At 32.5% G+C, this 18,976-nt stretch overlaps 1 protein-coding gene across 1 annotated transcript; it reads left to right on the plus strand.

The window, feature by feature from the left end:
- The first annotated feature begins 1,766 nt into the window (after nucleotides 1-1,766).
- Nucleotides 1,767-8,966, plus strand: LOC122587613. Its single transcript, XM_043759788.1, has 6 exons — nucleotides 1,767-2,309; nucleotides 3,731-4,621; nucleotides 4,964-5,044; nucleotides 5,162-6,079; nucleotides 6,752-6,875; nucleotides 8,512-8,966. Exons 1-6 carry the CDS (start codon nucleotides 1,767-1,769, stop codon nucleotides 8,523-8,525), a joined length of 2,571 nt encoding a protein of 856 aa, XP_043615723.1. The 3' UTR covers nucleotides 8,526-8,966.
- Nucleotides 8,967-18,976: the final 10,010 nt, after the last annotated feature.

The raw sequence follows: 18,976 nt of genomic DNA on the forward strand, positions 1-18,976 counted from the left end.
AATGAGAAGGGGCTTCCATCTATTGCACGCCGACTCTTCAAGGAGGGAGGATCAAAGACAATTGTCGATTCTAGTTTAAAGGAAACAGATGGAAGTGTTTTTTCACAAAGTAGAGTAGCTGATCAACATTCTTTGGACACATTTCTAAATATTGCTGATCAATGTTTGGCGGAAACCCAAGATGAGCGTCCAACGATTAAAGAGGTCATCAAAGAACTTGAGAAAGTGTTAACCTTTCAAGTAAGTTACATATCATCTTGTTCAATACGAGTAGTATATAGTTTCTTTTTTTATTCTTGATTGCTTATCAAATTGTAGTCTGCCTATCCATCCATATCAAAAATATAACGTAGGCATGATGTATTAACAGAAAAAGAACCCGGACAACCTTCAATTTTTTCTTGAAGACATAGATTTGGCCACTCAAAGCTTCAGCGATTGCAATTGCATTGGGGAAGGAAAATTTTGGAAGCTGTATAAAGGAGAAGTTCCACTTCCACATAATGCTAAAGGATGTAGTGCCATCGTTGCAAAGCGATGGAACAAGTCAGGTCAAGGAGATCGGTTATTTTTTAGAGAGCTTGAGTTTGTTTTCAAGAATAATAAGCGTGATAATGTCACTGACCTGGTTGGGTATTGTAATGAAATGGAAGAAAAAATCATAGTTTATGAGCATTCTTCAAACGGAACTCTTGATAAGCATTTGAAAGACGTAAGCCTTACTTGGATCGAACGCATCAAGATTTGCATCGATGTTGCATGTGGATTGGAATTTCTTCACAGTGGTGGTGGACCAGAAGAGACGGTGATGATGCACGGAGACATCAAAAGTGGTAGCATTCTAATAGATGGTGATCGCAAGGCTAAAGTTTCTAATTTGGAGCTTATTTCATTATTAGAACAACCTAATAATTTGGAGTTGTCTGCAACTACCTTAACATCTGAAAATATTAATATTATGGATTCGGATATATATTCATTAGGTGTACTCTTATTTGAGGTCTTGTCCGGGAGATTGGCTTCAGAAGAAGATCCATCTAAGCCTTTAGGCCCGTTGGGCCGCCAGTGGTCACAAGAACTTGATGATGATGATGAGATAGTGTTTGAGGGTATAAAGGACCAAATCGATCCTTTTTTATTGGGTGCATTTACAAAGACGGCTGATATGTGCTTTCGGGATGATAAGCCAAAAGTAAGCATCTTGGTTGAACGACTTAAGGAAGTACTGGAATATCAAGTAAGTATTTACATATATATCACTATAAGAAATTAGTCATTTGTATTAAATATCACATAAGAAAAATTAGTCATTTGTATGCATACCGTTCCACGCAGTTTTTTAAAATGTTTAGAATTTTGTTAAGTAGTTCACACTTATAAATGTGTACAAGTTGTCTACATTGACAAATGAATTTTTTTTTTTTAAAGTTATACACATAAGTATGCGAAGAAAAAAGTTTTTACGCACTTTTATATGTCGTGGTTGGCAGGAAAACTTTGAAGCGTGCCCACAACTTTCACTTGAAGACATAAAACAAGGGACACAATACTTTAGTGACGAGAAGTGCATTGACAAAGGAAGATATTGGAAGCTATATGAAGGAGAGTTTCCAAATGCTAACGCTGACGGTAACACAACTGCTCTTGTGAAGCGATGGAACACTAAGTATCGTGAAGCGTGTGATGAATTTTTTGCAGAGCGTGGTGTTCTTTCCCAGTATAAGAACCACGATCATATTGTTGGTATTGAGGGCTACTGTAATGAAATGGATGAAAAAATCATTGTTTATGAACATGGTTTTAGCAGAATTCTTGATAAGCATTTGGACGACGCTAGTTTAAGTTGGACAAAACGTCTCACGATATGCATTGATGTTGCATTGGCTGTAGAAAAATTAGATAGCGATGGTATTGGGCTTAGAGACATCAAAAGTGGTAGTATACTAATAGATAAAGATTGGAAGGCTAAAGTTTTTAATTTGGAATGGAGCCTCAAGGACCCAACTTGTAGACAACCATCAGGGAAAGATCATGACAGTAAAGAATTTCTTGTCATTTTATTGGAGATACTATGTGGGAGATTGGATTTGGGAGTGAGTAATTCTGATGAGTTGTCTTTCAAATCTTTGGTTGAAAGACACTTGGCTGAAGAAATAAATCTTGATGAGTTGGTGTTTGAGGGGATAAAGGAAAAGATTGATCCAGAATCATTGGATCTATTTATCCAGATTGTTGTTGGTCATTGCTTATATTCGCCCGAAACCTTAAGCGCAATGGTACATCTACTTGAGGATGCACGCGCAAAACAAGTAAGTGTTTTCCTACTTTGAAAAGAATTTGGCAGCTTCAATTCCTACAAGTCACATTAGTGAACATTTCTTGGTTAACTTTATATCGTTTACTAAAGGAATTGAACATGAACATTATTTTTTTTGTCCTTATATGAGTTTCTGGCATAAATAAAACAAATATCATTGTTTACAAAAATATAATCAGGAAGGAGTGGCTCCGGGTTCTTTATAAATCCAGGCAACAACATTTTAACCTTTTTCTCTTAATTTTTACTTTGAAAATTACGTTTTGCATCCCTCATTTTTATTTTTATTTTGTTTTCTACCCTTTTACCGTTTATAAGAAACACAATTAATGTAATTGTAACGTAATGTAGTAGTAATAACAACAACAACGATGACGAAGACGACAACAACAACAATAATAAATTACATATATACACCTGAAGTATATATCAAATTACCCGTTCGATACAAATTTTGATGTTCTATTCAGACCTTATCCCAAATTGTAAAATTCCACCCGAACAATACCTATTGCTGAAGACTGTTTATTTGGCTGTTAAATCCAGCCACGTGCCGTGCATGTGAGGGTTAATTTGGTCTTTTTGCACTAAGTTATCAAACCATTAAATTTATGTATACTTTAGATACTATCCACGTAATTTTACATTTTAGCTAATAAATATTAACAATTTGAAGAATTTAATATATCTTAGTTACAAACCACCATTAAAGGTTATTTAAAATATAATTTTTTTGTTTTGTTTTGTGGCAACACTTTCAAATTTAGTTAATATAAAAAATAATTATCAAATATTGCAATTTATGTAACAAATTACAATAATCTAAGTTCATAACTTTATTTTATGTTTTGTGGCACATGACTGGACTTAATAGCCAAATTGACGGCCGTCAAAATTAAAATAGGTATGGTCTGGGTAAAAATTTACAAGTTGAGGTTTGGTCTGAGTAGAACAACAAAAGTTTGTATCGAAAGGATAATTTGAGATATACTTCAGGTATCATAGGTGTAATTTAGTCTAATTAATAATAATAATTGGGTTATGATATGACTATGTGATATAACTTTGTTCTTTTATAATAATTTCTTCTATTATTTAGAGTGTTGCATTTTTTTTAAACATTTAGTCGGGATACAACATCTGGGAAACCTCAACGTATAAGGGTGAAATCTTAAACGTATCCTGGACAACGAGATGTTGACCATGGGCCGTTGACAGGCTGACAGCATTTGTAGGGAAAAACGTAAAAATTGTCATCTCTGATGATCAAACTTAAGACGTCAGGTAAAACCAGGAATGTTTTTAACCAGCTAGATCAGCCACCGTTGACTAGAGTGTAGCATTTATCTAGATACAATATTTATATTTTTGAATTAACTACAATTAATGCTAATAGAGCGTAATGAATCACAGGAATACGTTGAGAAAATCCCACATATTTTAGTGGAAGAAATAAAGTTGGCGACACATAACTTCAGTGAGGAGAAGTGCATTGGCGTGGGAAAATACTGGAAGCTATATGAAGGAGAATTTCCACATTCCGCTAATTACGCTAATACTGGACATACGTCGATGACCACGCTTGTGAAACGATGGGATGGCAAGTCAAATCAAGGCCGTCGACAATTTTTTAAAGAGCTTAAAATTCATTTCGAGAATAAGAATGAGAATATCATTGCTATTGAAGGGTATTGTAGTGAAAAGGATGAACAAATCATTGTTTTTGAGCATGGGTATAACAAAAGTCTCGATAAGCATTTGGACGATTCTAGTCTAAGTTGGACGAAACGCCTCAATATATGCATCAATGTAGCAACCGCATTGGATTTCTTACATAACCTTGATACAAGTCGCCAAAAATCAATGATACATGGAGACATCAAAAGTGGTAGCATCCTAGTAGATGGTGATTGGAACGCTAAAGTTTATAACTTTAAGGTTTCTTCTTCGGATGGAGAAGACAATAATTCATTAGGCTATGTTGATCCTGATCAGCACCAAGGATCCAGTATGTACAAAGATATATATTCATTTAGTGTGGTTTTATTAGAAATGTTGTGTGGGAGATTGGCGTGGCCTGAGGGATGTGAAAATCACTCTCAGTCTTTAGGTCCTTTGGCTCAAAGACACTACAAGGAAAAGAGGAACTTTGATGAGTTGGTGTTTGAGGGTATAAAGGAACAAATTTCTCCAGAATCATTGATTACTTATCAGAGGATTGCCATGAATTGCATGACAGCTATCGAGTATAGGCAGCCAAAAACAGATTTGAAAGATCGACTTAAGGATCAATGGGAATCACAAGTAAGTGGTTTCATACATCTACAATATATGATCTGCTATCAAAACATATATATATATATATATTTAGGTTTAAATGTGTGATTTGATTATTTATATAAGGGAATGGATCGCTACACAACACATTTCTACCATACAAAACAATATATGCATTAAATTGTTGTATAATATATACATATATTGTTGTATATAGTAAAAAAAATATAGATATATCATAATATGTGACACCCTTAGTTTTTTTATTTTTTATTTTTGAAATTAAGTTATCCATAACTTTAATTTTCTTATCTATATCAATGTATCAATAAATACTATATAACAAACATGAGGTTTTCGATTAGCTAGGAAATCGCCATGGCAGATGTAGAGTATACGGGGGCCGACCTAAAGATAGCATATCGACTTAAGGATGCATTGCTAGATCAAGTAAGTGTTTTCATACTTCTACAATATATAATCTGGTATATATATTTGTGTAGATACAATATATTTATATATTAGAATTAATTACATCCAATGTTAATAGAATGTCATGATTCACAGGAATACGTTGAGAAAAGCCCACTTATTTTAGTAGAAGAAATAAAGTCGGCAACCCATAATTTCAGTGCGGAGAAGTGCATTGGCGAGGGAAAATACTGGAAACTATATGAAGGAGAATTTCCACATTCTGCTAATTACGCTAATACTGGATATACGACGAGGACCGCGCTTGTGAAACGATGGGATGGCAAGTCAGTTAAAGGCCGTCAACAATTTTTCAAAGAACTTAAAATGCATTTTTGGCATAAGGATGAGAATATCGTTGCTGTTGAAGGATATTGTAGCGAAAAGGATGACAAAATCATTGTTTATGAGCATGCGTATAACAGAAGTCTGGATAAGCATTTGGACGGTACTAGTCTAAGTTGGACGACACGACTCAATATATGCATCGATGTAGCAACCGCATTGGACTTGTTACACAATGGTAGAAAGACATGGGGGTTAGTGAGGATACACGGAGACATCAAAAGTGGTAGCTTTCTAATAGATGCAAACTGGCACGCTAAAGTTCATAACTTTGAGGTTTTTAACGAAGAGCACAAATCGCCACTTGATTATAACGGTCACCCCTTATGGGGCTTTGACCCGTTGAACCAAAGACAACGTATGCGTAAAGATGTATATTCGGTTGGTGTGGTTTTATTAGAGATGTTGTGTGGGAGATTGGATGTGATCAGTAGTGATCAAGATCACGACTCTAGGTCGTCTTTAGTTACATTGGCTCAGAGACACTTCAAGGAAAAAGGGAACCTTCATGAGTTGGTGGTTGAGGGTATAAATGAAAATGAACCTATTTGTTTAGATTCAATGATTGTGTTTCAGCAGATTGCTCTGATATGCGTAGCAGATACAGAGGAAATGCATCCCGTTGCAGAAGAGATACTAGAACAACTTAAGAATGCACTGGAATTACAAGTAAGTTGTAATTTCGTACGTCAATATTTGGAATTAAAATATTTATCTAACATAATTAGCCAACCCACTACTACAGAACAGGCCATTTTTACAAGGTTTAAAGAGCTTGTTTACATTTTACACGACCGCGTAAGATATTGATGTAACTGAAAGTCAGGGATTTTTACACGGAATATTTTACAAAATTATTTGTATTACAATTTTCCACTTTTCTTTAAATAAAATCGTTTTCATAAAATATATAGTTATTATTTGAAAGTCCAGCATTAAATAATTTCACTAAATAGTTAAATAATCACTATGAAACGATCGATGTTTTTCATCTGGGTAATACTGTATTATCAAAAGATAGAATAAGGTTTATATGAATAAGTAACTATATATGTAGCCTTTTCATGTGATAACAAAAGAAGTTTATTCTCAAAAGAAATCTAACATAATTATATTAAAATATGTAAATTGTCTATTGTTAACAATATTAGTTTCAAATCATAAGGTATTCTTAACGTTAGTGTTTGATTATTGGTTTGTAAAGGATCAAATATATTATTGCTAAGGTATATAAAATTTTTTGTTTTGTTTTATAAGATAGTGTGAGGAAATTAAGCTGGTACAAAATACATAGTATAGTAGGATTTACATGGGGTTTGATTTATTTGTTGTGTATAACAGCGGTGTATGCTCGGTAACAACGGAGAAAGAAATCAAAATATATCAGCAAGGATGTTTTCATACAAAAACGGCCCATCACACATATGGCAAACGATTTCAGAATCAAGGTTCCTCTCTCATTTAGGTAAGATCTTACGAGTACAACTTTTATGTATGTTGTGATTTAGAGCGTCTATATAGTGTTTTCTAGCACCTTGCGAGACAAACACATCCTAGTCAAGTTACTAATATTATTAAGGGATTTGTAACCATAGTTTAGACATAAATGGACAAGTTCAATCATATACATATTTACTACACATCAGATTATATATCATCCATCAACGGAGAATATACAAGTTATCTTATTTAGTTACTAGCTTAGCAACCCGGGTTTAACCCGGACTATTTGAATTATCTTTTTATAAACATGGTTAGTTAACCAAAACTCCATCAATAACCAAAACTCCATCAAACGGAGTAAATGGTTCTCCTATAAAATTTGAACTTACATGGAGGATATTAAAACTCTGTTTGACAAAATGTTTGAAGTGTCCTTGAAAAGATGAAGATGAAGTAAATTCTAATGTATACTACCAAAATTAAAAGCCTAAAGTAAGAAAACCAAAAACAAATTTGGAATATAAATACATATCACCAACATGAAACAAATATAATACTCCCTCCGTCCCAATTTAAATGTCCTATTTGACTTTTGAATTTCTTTCTTTCACAACTTTAATCGTAAATTGTTTCGTGTGTATTATATAATAATTGATATAAAATATATGGATAGATTGAACTTTAAATGTACTTTTCATTGATATAAGTTTCACTAAGTATTATACCATACAAACTAAAATACTTATGGTCAAAGTTAGAGAAGAAATACTTAACCAGTCAAATTTGAACATTTAAATTGAGATGGAGGGCAAAACTAATTTATAAACCCTAAAACTTAGGAAAAAGGAAAAAAAAAATTAGAAACAAATTCTTATTAGATTATCTTTAATAAACTTTGTATTTTGTATAGTGAATAATATTAAGATATATTCTAGACAATTGTGATTGGAATGCCGTTTCAAATAATATGGGATTTGAGAATAATTTTTAAGCCAATAAATGATAGAGAATTCATGCTAATTTTTATTTTATTTTAATATTAAAACTGAAATAATGACATCATTAAACGGAGATGAGAGTCCGATAATGAGATTAGACAATGCCAAATTAGCAAATTTTTTTAAAAACCTTCTAGAAAGAAGGCTACTTTATATATATACTAGCTAAGTATCCCGGGTTTAACCCGGGAATAGTAATAAAAGTTTTGTAAAAACATATATTTGATACTTAAGTTGTGACAGTCCAACGGTACTCATAACTATATCTTATGTTTTAAATAAATTTAATTAGTTTATTAACCTGTATGATATGCCAAAAGTTTAAAATTATGTTATCATAAAATTACTTATATGATGAAAATATAAAAGTTCCATGTATAAAATATTAGAGTGTTCAAAAGAAAATAATAAAAAAAAAGACATCAAAAATAATAAAATAAAAATGAAATAAACTTTAATTAGGAAGGTGTTTTTGACATCATAAATAAATTAAATAAAAAAGAACTAATTTTAAGAAAAAATTTGGAGGTGACAAATTAGTTATTTTTGTAAAATGTGATGTCATAACAATTTTAATTTATTTAATATAAAGATATATATATATCCTATATATATATATATAAAAGAGATTTATACTTTCAAATTTTGAACCATTTGCAGGTTTTAAAAAGTAGCACAGATGTTGGATATTTCTGAAATGAAGAACCAAAACAGGATAAAACTCAATTTGTATCTAGTCTTTAAGATTTTCCGATTGAGAAATTCTCGAGCTGAAAGGGAGTATGCGAACCTAAGTTACAAAAGGAGGAAAGTGATTAAACTGACAATCATAATATGCTACACAGATGGATGATGATTGAACTGAGCTACTTTTCGAAAGACAAGAGAGATAATTGACTTTGAAGCTACTTTGAAGAGCTTTTCAAGACGGTATTTTGGAGGAGCTATGTTGAAGGCATCTAGTTTCAATGCATAGAGACAAAGCAAATTTAAATATTGACTTCGGGTTAACTATCAGGGAATATAATAATAGATAAATGAGTATAAGACTGTTACACCTAACTTGGGTGAAAACTCTCTCACATACCAATATTTTAATATTTTAAATAAATGTTTGACCCACTAATTTTTATGGTTTAAAAAAAGATATGTGAGGAGTTTTTCACCCAATTTAAATGTCTAACAGCCTTATATTCTTTTCCCCATATAATAAACTAACTTTGAACATTTTGTCATAAATGTAACTAAGATTTTATGCATTTTATGTAACAAGTTAATTTGTAAAAATATTTAAATCATGTAAGGCCCACCATACGTTTTGGCTAATATCTTAAGAAGGTTTTGGCTAATATCATGTAAGGCCCACCATACGTGTCGAGCTAATTTGTGACTCCATGCGACTTAGGAACAAGGGTGTAATCGGCAAAAAGTATCGGGCAAGTCCATCGGCAACAATCGGCTCATCGGCAAAACTATAGCATATGTATCGGCAACTATCGGCCCGGCTCATCGGCGGGTGTAGTCGGCAAAAAGTATCGAGCAAGTCCATCGGCAACAATCGGCTCATCGGCAAAACTATAGCATATGTATCGGCAACTATCGGCTCGGCTCATCGGCACATCTAATCGGCCATATTTGACCGATGCAAGTGAACGTTGGGTGGGTTATGTAAACAAACAAAAAAAACATTAACTTATATATATATATATATACTTACACAAACATATATATATATACAGCATATTTTCCGACTACGACTTCGTTTCCGGCGACTCATTTGACTTGTTTTTCCATGTGAGATTACAGCATCTTTTCCGAGAGAGAGAGATAAAGAGATGATGAGACCCACCGCCGTATTCCCCATCTTTTCCGGTGAGTTTTTCCAGTAAGCCATATGGGTTTTTTCGCCATATTCACCATCTTCAACGTCTATATTATTTGTATATATTAATAACATAAATCTAATGGTGGTTGTGTACTTGTGTGGATTTTGGCAAAGGAAGAAAAAGGAAGCATCGATCGGCAGAATACGAAAAAGAAAAAGATTAGAAGAAGAAGACAAAAAAAATGAGAGGTGAGGAGGGCGTGATGTGAGTATATATATATATATATAATAATTAAATATAGATATAGATCATACTTTTTAATCGGCAAATTGGCAATGCTTTCCTTTTATACCCTACATTTTGGTAAGAATCGGTAAATATTGGCAAGAAATTAGCTTGGACACGTGGTAACATTTTATTGGTTCAAAATTTGCCAATTTGCCAAAACATTGGCATTACACCCTTGCTCCTTAGATCACTATTTGATTTAATGACATGTTTAGTCTCATCTTTGACAACTAGTATACATCTTACCGGGTGCAACCAAGGTTAAATCCACAAGGGGCATGTAGCATCTCATACTGGACTATCACAAATAACCGAGAATACGATCTCATTTTTCGACATTATGGCCATGACTATCACAAGCAACAAGGAATGTCTACTTCAAAACTGCTCGACTTATAGGATGGCAAGATTTAAGTTCTAGAAGTAAAGTAAATAAAACAAATTGCAAAGAAATTAGTTTATATGATAATTTGTTTTGCATTGCATACAAAAAAAAATAAAAAAAATTGAAGTCTATTTAAGTTAACACAGTTTAACCTATTAAGTTCTGCTAAATTTTAATGTGATTTCTAAGGTATAAAAGAACAACACAAACATTAGTGCATGTAATTAAAAACCTTCTTTAACTTTTACATATCTTGTGATTATTTAGAGTCATGGTTTGTTTGTTTATTTATCCATTAATAAGTGGCTAAATTAATAAAATGACTGAATGTATACATAATATTGGATTTGTATGAATTAAATTAATATAGTTATTTTTGTTTATTAAGTCTAAAAAAAACATGTTTGATTGACTTAATAAATTAAATTTGTTTTTATTAATTTTATTAAGTCCTAAACAAACTAGACCTCAATCTAATTAAAAAAACATCCATATGTGAGCTTTACATGCAAGATGCAATTATGCACTCATGTTCATAATCCAATATACAGTATTGTGCTATAAGCTTTGGGCTTCAAAAGCCCAATGGACACATATCAATGAACCTGTCAGATGAAAATTGAAAAGCCTATTTCACATTTTCACCGAACTTGTTTTAAGAAAGCAAAAGCTCCTACTAACAAATGATTTTAAAGGAGTAATTCATTACAGTTTTTCATTAGCCTTGCAAATGCGAGATATACTACATCGAACGTCTAATAATTAGAGTTTAGGCTTGATTTTAACATTCAAAATTTTATTACTTCTAATACAAATGTTTTAGTCATGAAAAATCAAAACACTCATATTAGAAGATTAGAATATAATTGAAGATTGAATTGTAATCTAAACCATATATGTAAACATCTTTTGTCCGTCGCAAAGTGGTGTTAACTTTGAAACGAACTTTCCACTTTAAGATATCATGTTCGACCATTCGATTATCTCATTGTAAGTAAACAACCATGCGTGCAAATCGGTTACTTGAAAACTACATTCACCACCACACATGACTACATGAGGCTTCACATAACAAACAGTTGCTTAAAGCACATGTTGTTAACATGGAGTTTGTTTTTTTGCCTAGTCTAAGGTTAATTATCAAGGAAAAAAAGGTCGATATCACACATGATCTAGCAAGCAAAATTCCCTTTTTCCTTATACCTATGTAGTATGTTAATTAGGTCATATTTGATTGTTTAGAGAGACAAGTAGTTGATTCATGAATTCGACTAATTAGTCCATTTATGAACATTTCTTAATATGTGATGTTTTGGTTATTCTTGTTCGCTAGAGACAAGATCGAGCATTCAATATAAAGATATTCCTATCAAAGGAAACTTACTCTGTAAAATATATATACCGGAACCCTTGGAATTGATCTTCATTCGACATATCCTTTGTGGAAGAGATAATGTGCAAATGAATAAATGTCCAATCGCCAAAAGTTTGTATACTACTCATATATAACAGTGACAAGAAAAATACCAAAAATAAAAATACTTGAACACGAAAATCATGTATTTTTTGGTTCTCAAGAAAGTGTTTAAAGAAGACATAAGGTTTTAAACCTACTATTAAATTAAAAAAAAAAAAAAAACATATTATAAAAAAGAAGAGACATTTAATTAAATAGAAATACAAAAACATTAAAAATAAAAATTACATTAATAACGAAAACAAACGAACCGAACTTTCGACTTGCTAGAGGATTTTTTTTTGTTTTTTTTAAAGGTGTGGATATATTACTCGCACAAGAGGGAGGGTGTAACATACGTTATCTTAACCGGGTCTGCGCTAGAGAGACTCTCACCTCCAATACCTAGTAGGAGGAGAAACCACCAACTAAACCGTCCGAAAGCAAGATAACTGGGATAAAACTTTGTCTTCTCTTTATGACTCAAACCTGCTTTACTAAAAAACTTTATTTATGAATTTCTCATGTCTTAAATATCAAAAACCTCCAGCGTGTAATGTAAAGCTGGTAGCCTGGTATAGTTATCAACACCATTTAACAAGGTAAAAAGACCAAACTTTTCAAGCCGCAATCAATAAAGAACACGATTATTACAGTTCATTAGTCATCATTACGTATTGACATACACAATTAACGTCATGAATGAGCGTAACTTTCTTGTGCGTGATAGAACAAATTTTCTTTTAACTTTTCTTCCAAAAGGTTGCTCTTTAGTCCCCTTCATCTAGAATCTCTAAGTAATTTATAAATAGTTACTTTTCATTAGAAGTGTGACAATTTTCATGCCAAAATTTGATGGACCAGTACATCTATGAGTAGATAAAAGTGCAAATTTTCAACTTTCTGGGTGAACAAAATTTTAAAGCATTATCTAATAAAGATAGTTAAAAATTACTAAATTCAAACTTTTGTCCAGTTCATACATCACAAATAATGTTGCATTTGTTCACACTTTTAGTTAATAACAAATTAAAAATTTTGTGATACGAACCAATGGCTTGTATCAAATGATAAGAACAATAAGAAAGAATAAGCTGTTATTCAAGAACCATTAAACTCCCACATTAACTAAATAAGAACACTAGACTTTTGGAATAATATTCCACACCTTAAAGTTATAGCCTTAATCCTCTATTTATATTAATTCTATAGCTTAGTTAACAAGCTATTATTAATTAAAGAAACTAAATATAATAATAATAACAATAATAATAATAATAATAATAAGATATTCAAACATATCTAAATCTAAAATATAATATATATCTCAATAATAGAATATTTATCTATATTATTATTTGCTGGAGATTATGAGTCGTATCATTTTGTCACTCTTTTATGTCTATAAATAAGTAGAACTAAAAGTGTGTAGAAATTTATCTACACTAAAAAGTGTGTAGTACACACACACTTTTTAGTGTAAACTTCCATAATTATTTCGTAACACCCCATCAAAAGAGTGATACTATAGATAAACCGTCAACTATTCATAAAAACACATCTTAAACGCCCCGTTTTATGTAAAACGCCTCATTTATCGCCCCGTTTTATATAAAACGCCGTGTTTGGTCGGTGTGGTGTAGATAATATAAACAATAAGGAGAATTACACGTGGTCTGACACACATGTCAGTCATTCTCTCGTTTTAGGTACCGTTTTACATAAAACGCTCCGTATTAGGTTAAACAGTACCTAAAACGGGGAAATGACTGACATGTGTGTCAAACGACGTGTAATTCTCCTTATAGCTTTACTATCTACACACAGGCCAAACGCGACGTTTTATGTAAAATGGGGAACAGTTGATGTGTGTAGATAGCCGTTTCTTTACAAAATAATTATGAAAGTCCACACTAAAAAGTGTGAACTTTTATATATACACACTTTTTATTATAAATTTCTACACACTTTTAGTTCTACAAATTTTTACACACATAAAAGCATAACAAATTTTTTAATTTATTCACACTAAATAAAAATGTGGACAAATACAACATTATTTATAAGGAGTCACAACTTTTTTAATAAATAGTTTTTCATATAGTTCATGCATATAACACTGGTCCTATATTATTCATTTAGCTATAAATGTCCATAAGTTTAATTTTAAATAAAAAAACACATCGCCACCACATTATCAGATTAGTTCACGTCCCTGTCAAAGTTAATCCATTATGTAGATTCGTGTATGTTTTATATAGTTTAGTGACTTATATTGCATTATATTATCAAAGTGAGTAAAGTTTGATCAATTTTAACCATTAGATTAACTTCATTAATTAAAATTAAAATTTGATGTTTAAATATTGACCATTAGATTAAATCCAATGATTAAAGTTGATCCAACTTTACCTTTAAAGTTAGATCAACTAAAGTTGGATCAACTTGGAGATCTCAATGCATTGTTGTATTAATATTTAGAGTTAATGACGTAAGTCGTCCATGTGCTTTATCTAAATAGTCATGTTTCGTCCTTTATAATCAAAAACCTCAAGGACAGTCCTTTATAGGAGGATAAAGTTCACGTTTGGTCTTTGACTTGTTGACCGTTATCTCATCTTCGTTAACACCCTCAAGTGAGGGGTATTCATGTCTTTTCCATGACTAAAGGACCTTTACTGATATCTTTTCATTCTTTTCTCCTTCTCCTACCTCCAAAGCCAAATTCTAAATCTAAATCATAAACCAATTACCACTTCAACATCTATATTCAAATTTATTTATATCAAACACAATCCATTATATTAGTATATTTATATCTATGAGATTATGACACACTTTTTTTTTTCCTATCAAATACCAAAACATATAGGTGTGTGGGTGTGATGCTATGAAACCACCAAAGTATCCAATGAAATCTTATAACACATCCATTAAACAAAGAAACTAATCTGTCATTGTTAACTAAAAATATAACCCACACAAACTCAAACTTGATTAAAAAAAACAAAGATTATTAGTGTGGTGCTACCAACCTAAGATTCTGATCAACTGCATCAAGGGGTGGCGGCAGAAGACAAGCAGCCCCGCCAAAACCGTTAGATTGGATGTTGGTCATGACATGCCGCTAAATAGAAAAACCCCAACATCTATTGATCGATCCAATGAGCAAACATCGGTCGATCTAAACGTTATCCCCATCCTCTTCTTTCAATGATTATCGATCTAAAGAGATGGCCGGATCTGGTGATGGTGCCGCCGATACTGGCCGGATCTCATGGTGAGTATCGCTCTCCTCCGACTGTTGTCCTCAACAATCCTTTTTATTATTCTCGTCGTGGGTTTTTTCCGGTCACCGTATTTGACCATGGCGATGGTCTTGTGTGTGTGTGTATATATGTCTTCGATTGAAATGTGTGTATATATATATATATCTTCGATTGGTTGTGTGTGTATATATTTAGATTTGTATTTAGTTATAAATGGACCGATGGAGTTCATAACTGGAGATCAGGTAGGTTTGGTATTTTATTTTAATTTGGAGAGGGTGGAGACATCTGCTTTTCTTCTTCTTTTTTTTTTCAATTTGTGAGAATTCTTTGATTTTAGAGAATTGAGAAAATTTAAGGTTTTTTTCATTAGAGTGAAAAAATATCACCGATGGTCCTTTATTTATGAAAATGCCATGAATACCCCTCACGTGAGAAACACGTGAGGGTGTTAACGAAGATGAGATGACAATCAACAAGTCAAAGGACCAAATGTGAACCTTATTCTGCTATAAAGGACTGTCCTTGAAGTTTTTGATTATAAAGGACGAAACATGACTATTTAGATAAACCACATGGACGACTTGTGTCATTAACTCTAACATTTATAAGGGTTAAGTATCCCGGAGTGTAAGTAATTTTACAACTTTTTCTATTGTGTGTGTGCATCAAAATTTTTGAACATTGTATGTAATTATCTCGCTAAATTGAACACATAATGTAAAATTGTGTACGTGACAACTATGTGAGCTGGCGAAATAGAAGTTTTTGATTGGTAAACGTAAAAGTTTTACATTAAGTTTTCAATTTAGCGAGATACTTACATATAATGTTTAAAAAATTTTATGCATACACACAATATAAAAAGTAGTTACTTACATTCCGGGATACTTAACCCTATATATAAGTGTGATGTGTTGTGAAGGTTAGGTGACTAAGTGTCGTTTATCTAACATTTTTATACATATAAATACAAGGGTTCTTTTCTAATATATACGATTATACGTTATCACAAAATACATGTAAAAAGCATTAGTTAAACTACAAAATTTTTGATAATATATAGACACATTGAATAGTAATTACTAAAAATCTAATTTTTATTGATAATTTGAAAATGCAACTCTTAATGCATGTAACTGTATATTAGTAAAAACCATCACCAGCAAAACTCTTTTAAATAGTAACTTTATTTAATTTGATATAAACCATATGCATTGCAAACACATATTAGAACTAAAATCTTGTCAATTGTCATGATCAAGTGCTTTATGGAGATTATCTTCACCCGTGTTACAAGAATACAAAATAGCCTGCTTGACTTGTCAAAGCTTATGGAATCCATACTCAACCGCCCGCTTTAATACACATGCGTATAGCGTGGCACATCGCACATAGTCGCTTGTCCTCCTTTTTTTTTTATCTCATGCGGCAAATCTTTAGCCTTTTTATATGAAAATAAATTACAATAGGATCATATATGTGTTAAAATAATGTGATGCAATTTTTAGAGCAACATTATAGATTATGATAAATTGAAATAGTTAAATGAATATTTTTGAAATTGTTAGGTTTTATGAAAGCAAGAAAGTTTAATTTGTCCTTTCCAGTATACATGTGTTTGAACACATAAATGACCAATTTTTAACTTTTCAAGGTAGTTTTTTCTTTATTTGTCATCTATAAACTAATGTGGAAACTAACCTCAAAATTCAAAATTCACGTTCATTGTATGGTTTAGGTAATTAGGTTCATTAATTAACATATTAGTTTCCTTCCACTCAAATCTTAAGCTTATTATTTTATTTGTACATTTTCAATGCCACTTAATTAATTTTTTTTATTATAGTGATAAGTGTTTTTCCTTTAAGCAATCGTTAGAAGTACAAAATGGTTGAACGTGTCAAGCTAAAACAGCTATCGTTACTACTACGAATCAAATCATATTGTGTTAGGTAGACTCTGAAACATAATTCTATTTATTGATCGAGAAATGATTTATCCTTTTAGTAATCTTTCTAATACCATAATAATTAATTAACAAGTATTCTCTACTAATTGTCTTTCATGTCATCCTTTAATTTTTATAAATGTAACAATCATATTATTAAAAGGTTTATTAGACCATTTAATTATGAGGATTAACCATTTCTCATATTTATATTACCTTTATAATAATTATTTTTACCTATTTTAATTCAACGAAAATGTAAAAACGTTTTGTCAATAAAGACGAATGGGTTTAATTATTTTTTATGATAACTATTATTCACCGTACAACTCATAAGTATAATCTAATAATATAATATACTCGCACATTAAAAACAGAGTTGACAACAGTATCTACATGTTTGGGTCAAACAATGCACAACACACAATCATTAGGCCTCCGCCAACGGCTCTTCGTTGGCTCTTCCTCACGCGTGTCGACGAAGGGCTCCATTGGCAGCGCGGTGTCCATGGGCTCATCAATAGCCTTGTGTCAATGGGTGGAACACGGTCGACGAGGGGGAGCGGCTCTTGTGGGTCCGAAAAAACAACCAAAAACCTTTTTTTTTTAAAAACTAGCTGTTGCTAGTTTTTTTTTTTTTTTTTTGATTTTTTTTGTTTTTGTTTTTTTCTATTTTACATCTCTATATAAACAACTCCATTCACTTCATTCTTTTTCATTCCAAAAAATACACACAAACACATACAAATATAAATCAATCATCCATTTCATACAACAAAAATGTCAAGTTCCAACGAAGATTCCACAACCTACATTCAACGGTATTTTATAGATCCACAAATGTTGAACACATTTCTTAATTTTGTAGAAGAAGAAGAAGATACCGAGGCCGAGAGTTCCAGAATGCCAAGAGCACCAAGAAGATACATGCCCAGAAACCATGCCGATGCGGCAACCCATCTTTATAATCATTACTTTGCCTCAGAACCCGTTTTTCCTGCTTTTTTTTTATTCGCAGGCGTTTTCGAATGCCCAAGGAAATGTTTATCCGTATAGTGAAGGACATACAAACCTTTCACGCCATATAACCATTACCGAGTCACTTTAAATACTTTCACAATCCCCCTTTCGATGTTGCGGGTGTTCCCATTCTAAACTTTTTTCAAAAATGTACTTCCGTTGTACGCCAGCTGGCGTACGGTGCTTCCGCCGACCAACTAGATGAGTATTTGGGAATGGGTCGACAAAGTCAAACGATGCTTTGAACAACTTTTGTAAGTGCATCCTTCAATTGTATCACAATGAGTATATGAGAAAACTGACCCAAAAAGATGTTAATCGTGTGACTGAGAAAACCGGCAGCGTTGATTGTATGCACTTGCCGTAGAGAAACTTCCCCACCGCATGGCAAGGCCAATACACTCGTGGCGAAAAAGGACACCCCACAATCATGTTTGAAGCTGTTGCTTCATATGATTTATGGATTTGGAATGCTTACTTTGGACCAGCCGGTTCGAACAACGACATAAACTTACTCAATGAATCTGACTTGTTCGACCAATTCCTTGAAGATAGAGCTCCGGTGGTCAACTTTACCGCTAACGGCGAGCAGTTTACAAAGGGGTATTATCTAGCCCACGACATTTATCCTAAATGGTCTACACTCGTGAAGTCTTTCAAGTGTCCCATGGACCCTAAGACCACAAAGTTCAAGCGCTATCAAAAAGCTGCAAAGAAAGACGTAGAGCGTGCATTCGGGGTGCTTCAAGGTCGTTTCCATATCCTAACTCAGGGAGCGCGTCCATTGAGCATCAACAAAATTAAGCGTATGCTGTACAGTTGTGTGATTTTGCACAACATGGTTGTTGATTATAACGGTCGTGCAATTAGTCCAATCGATTTGGAGTTAATTCCGGAGGAGAGGCCAGTTCGAACTTGGGACCAACGAGT

Source organism: Erigeron canadensis, chromosome 2, assembly GCF_010389155.1.
Source record: "Erigeron canadensis isolate Cc75 chromosome 2, C_canadensis_v1, whole genome shotgun sequence".
In the NCBI taxonomy this organism is placed as follows: Eukaryota; Viridiplantae; Streptophyta; class Magnoliopsida; order Asterales; family Asteraceae; genus Erigeron; species Erigeron canadensis.

What these genes read in the sequence shown, in the direction of transcription:
- LOC122587613 (XM_043759788.1), top strand. Translation starts at nt 1,767, where the DNA reads ATGGATGAAAAAATCATTGTTTATGAACATGGTTTTAGCAGAATTCTT. An exon ending in AGGATCAATGGGAATCACAA is followed by an intron (nt 4,622 to 4,963) that starts GTAAGTGGTTTC and finishes TCGATTAGCTAG; the next exon opens with GAAATCGCCATGGCAGATGT. An exon ending in AGGATGCATTGCTAGATCAA is followed by an intron (nt 5,045 to 5,161) that starts GTAAGTGTTTTC and finishes CATGATTCACAG; the next exon opens with GAATACGTTGAGAAAAGCCC.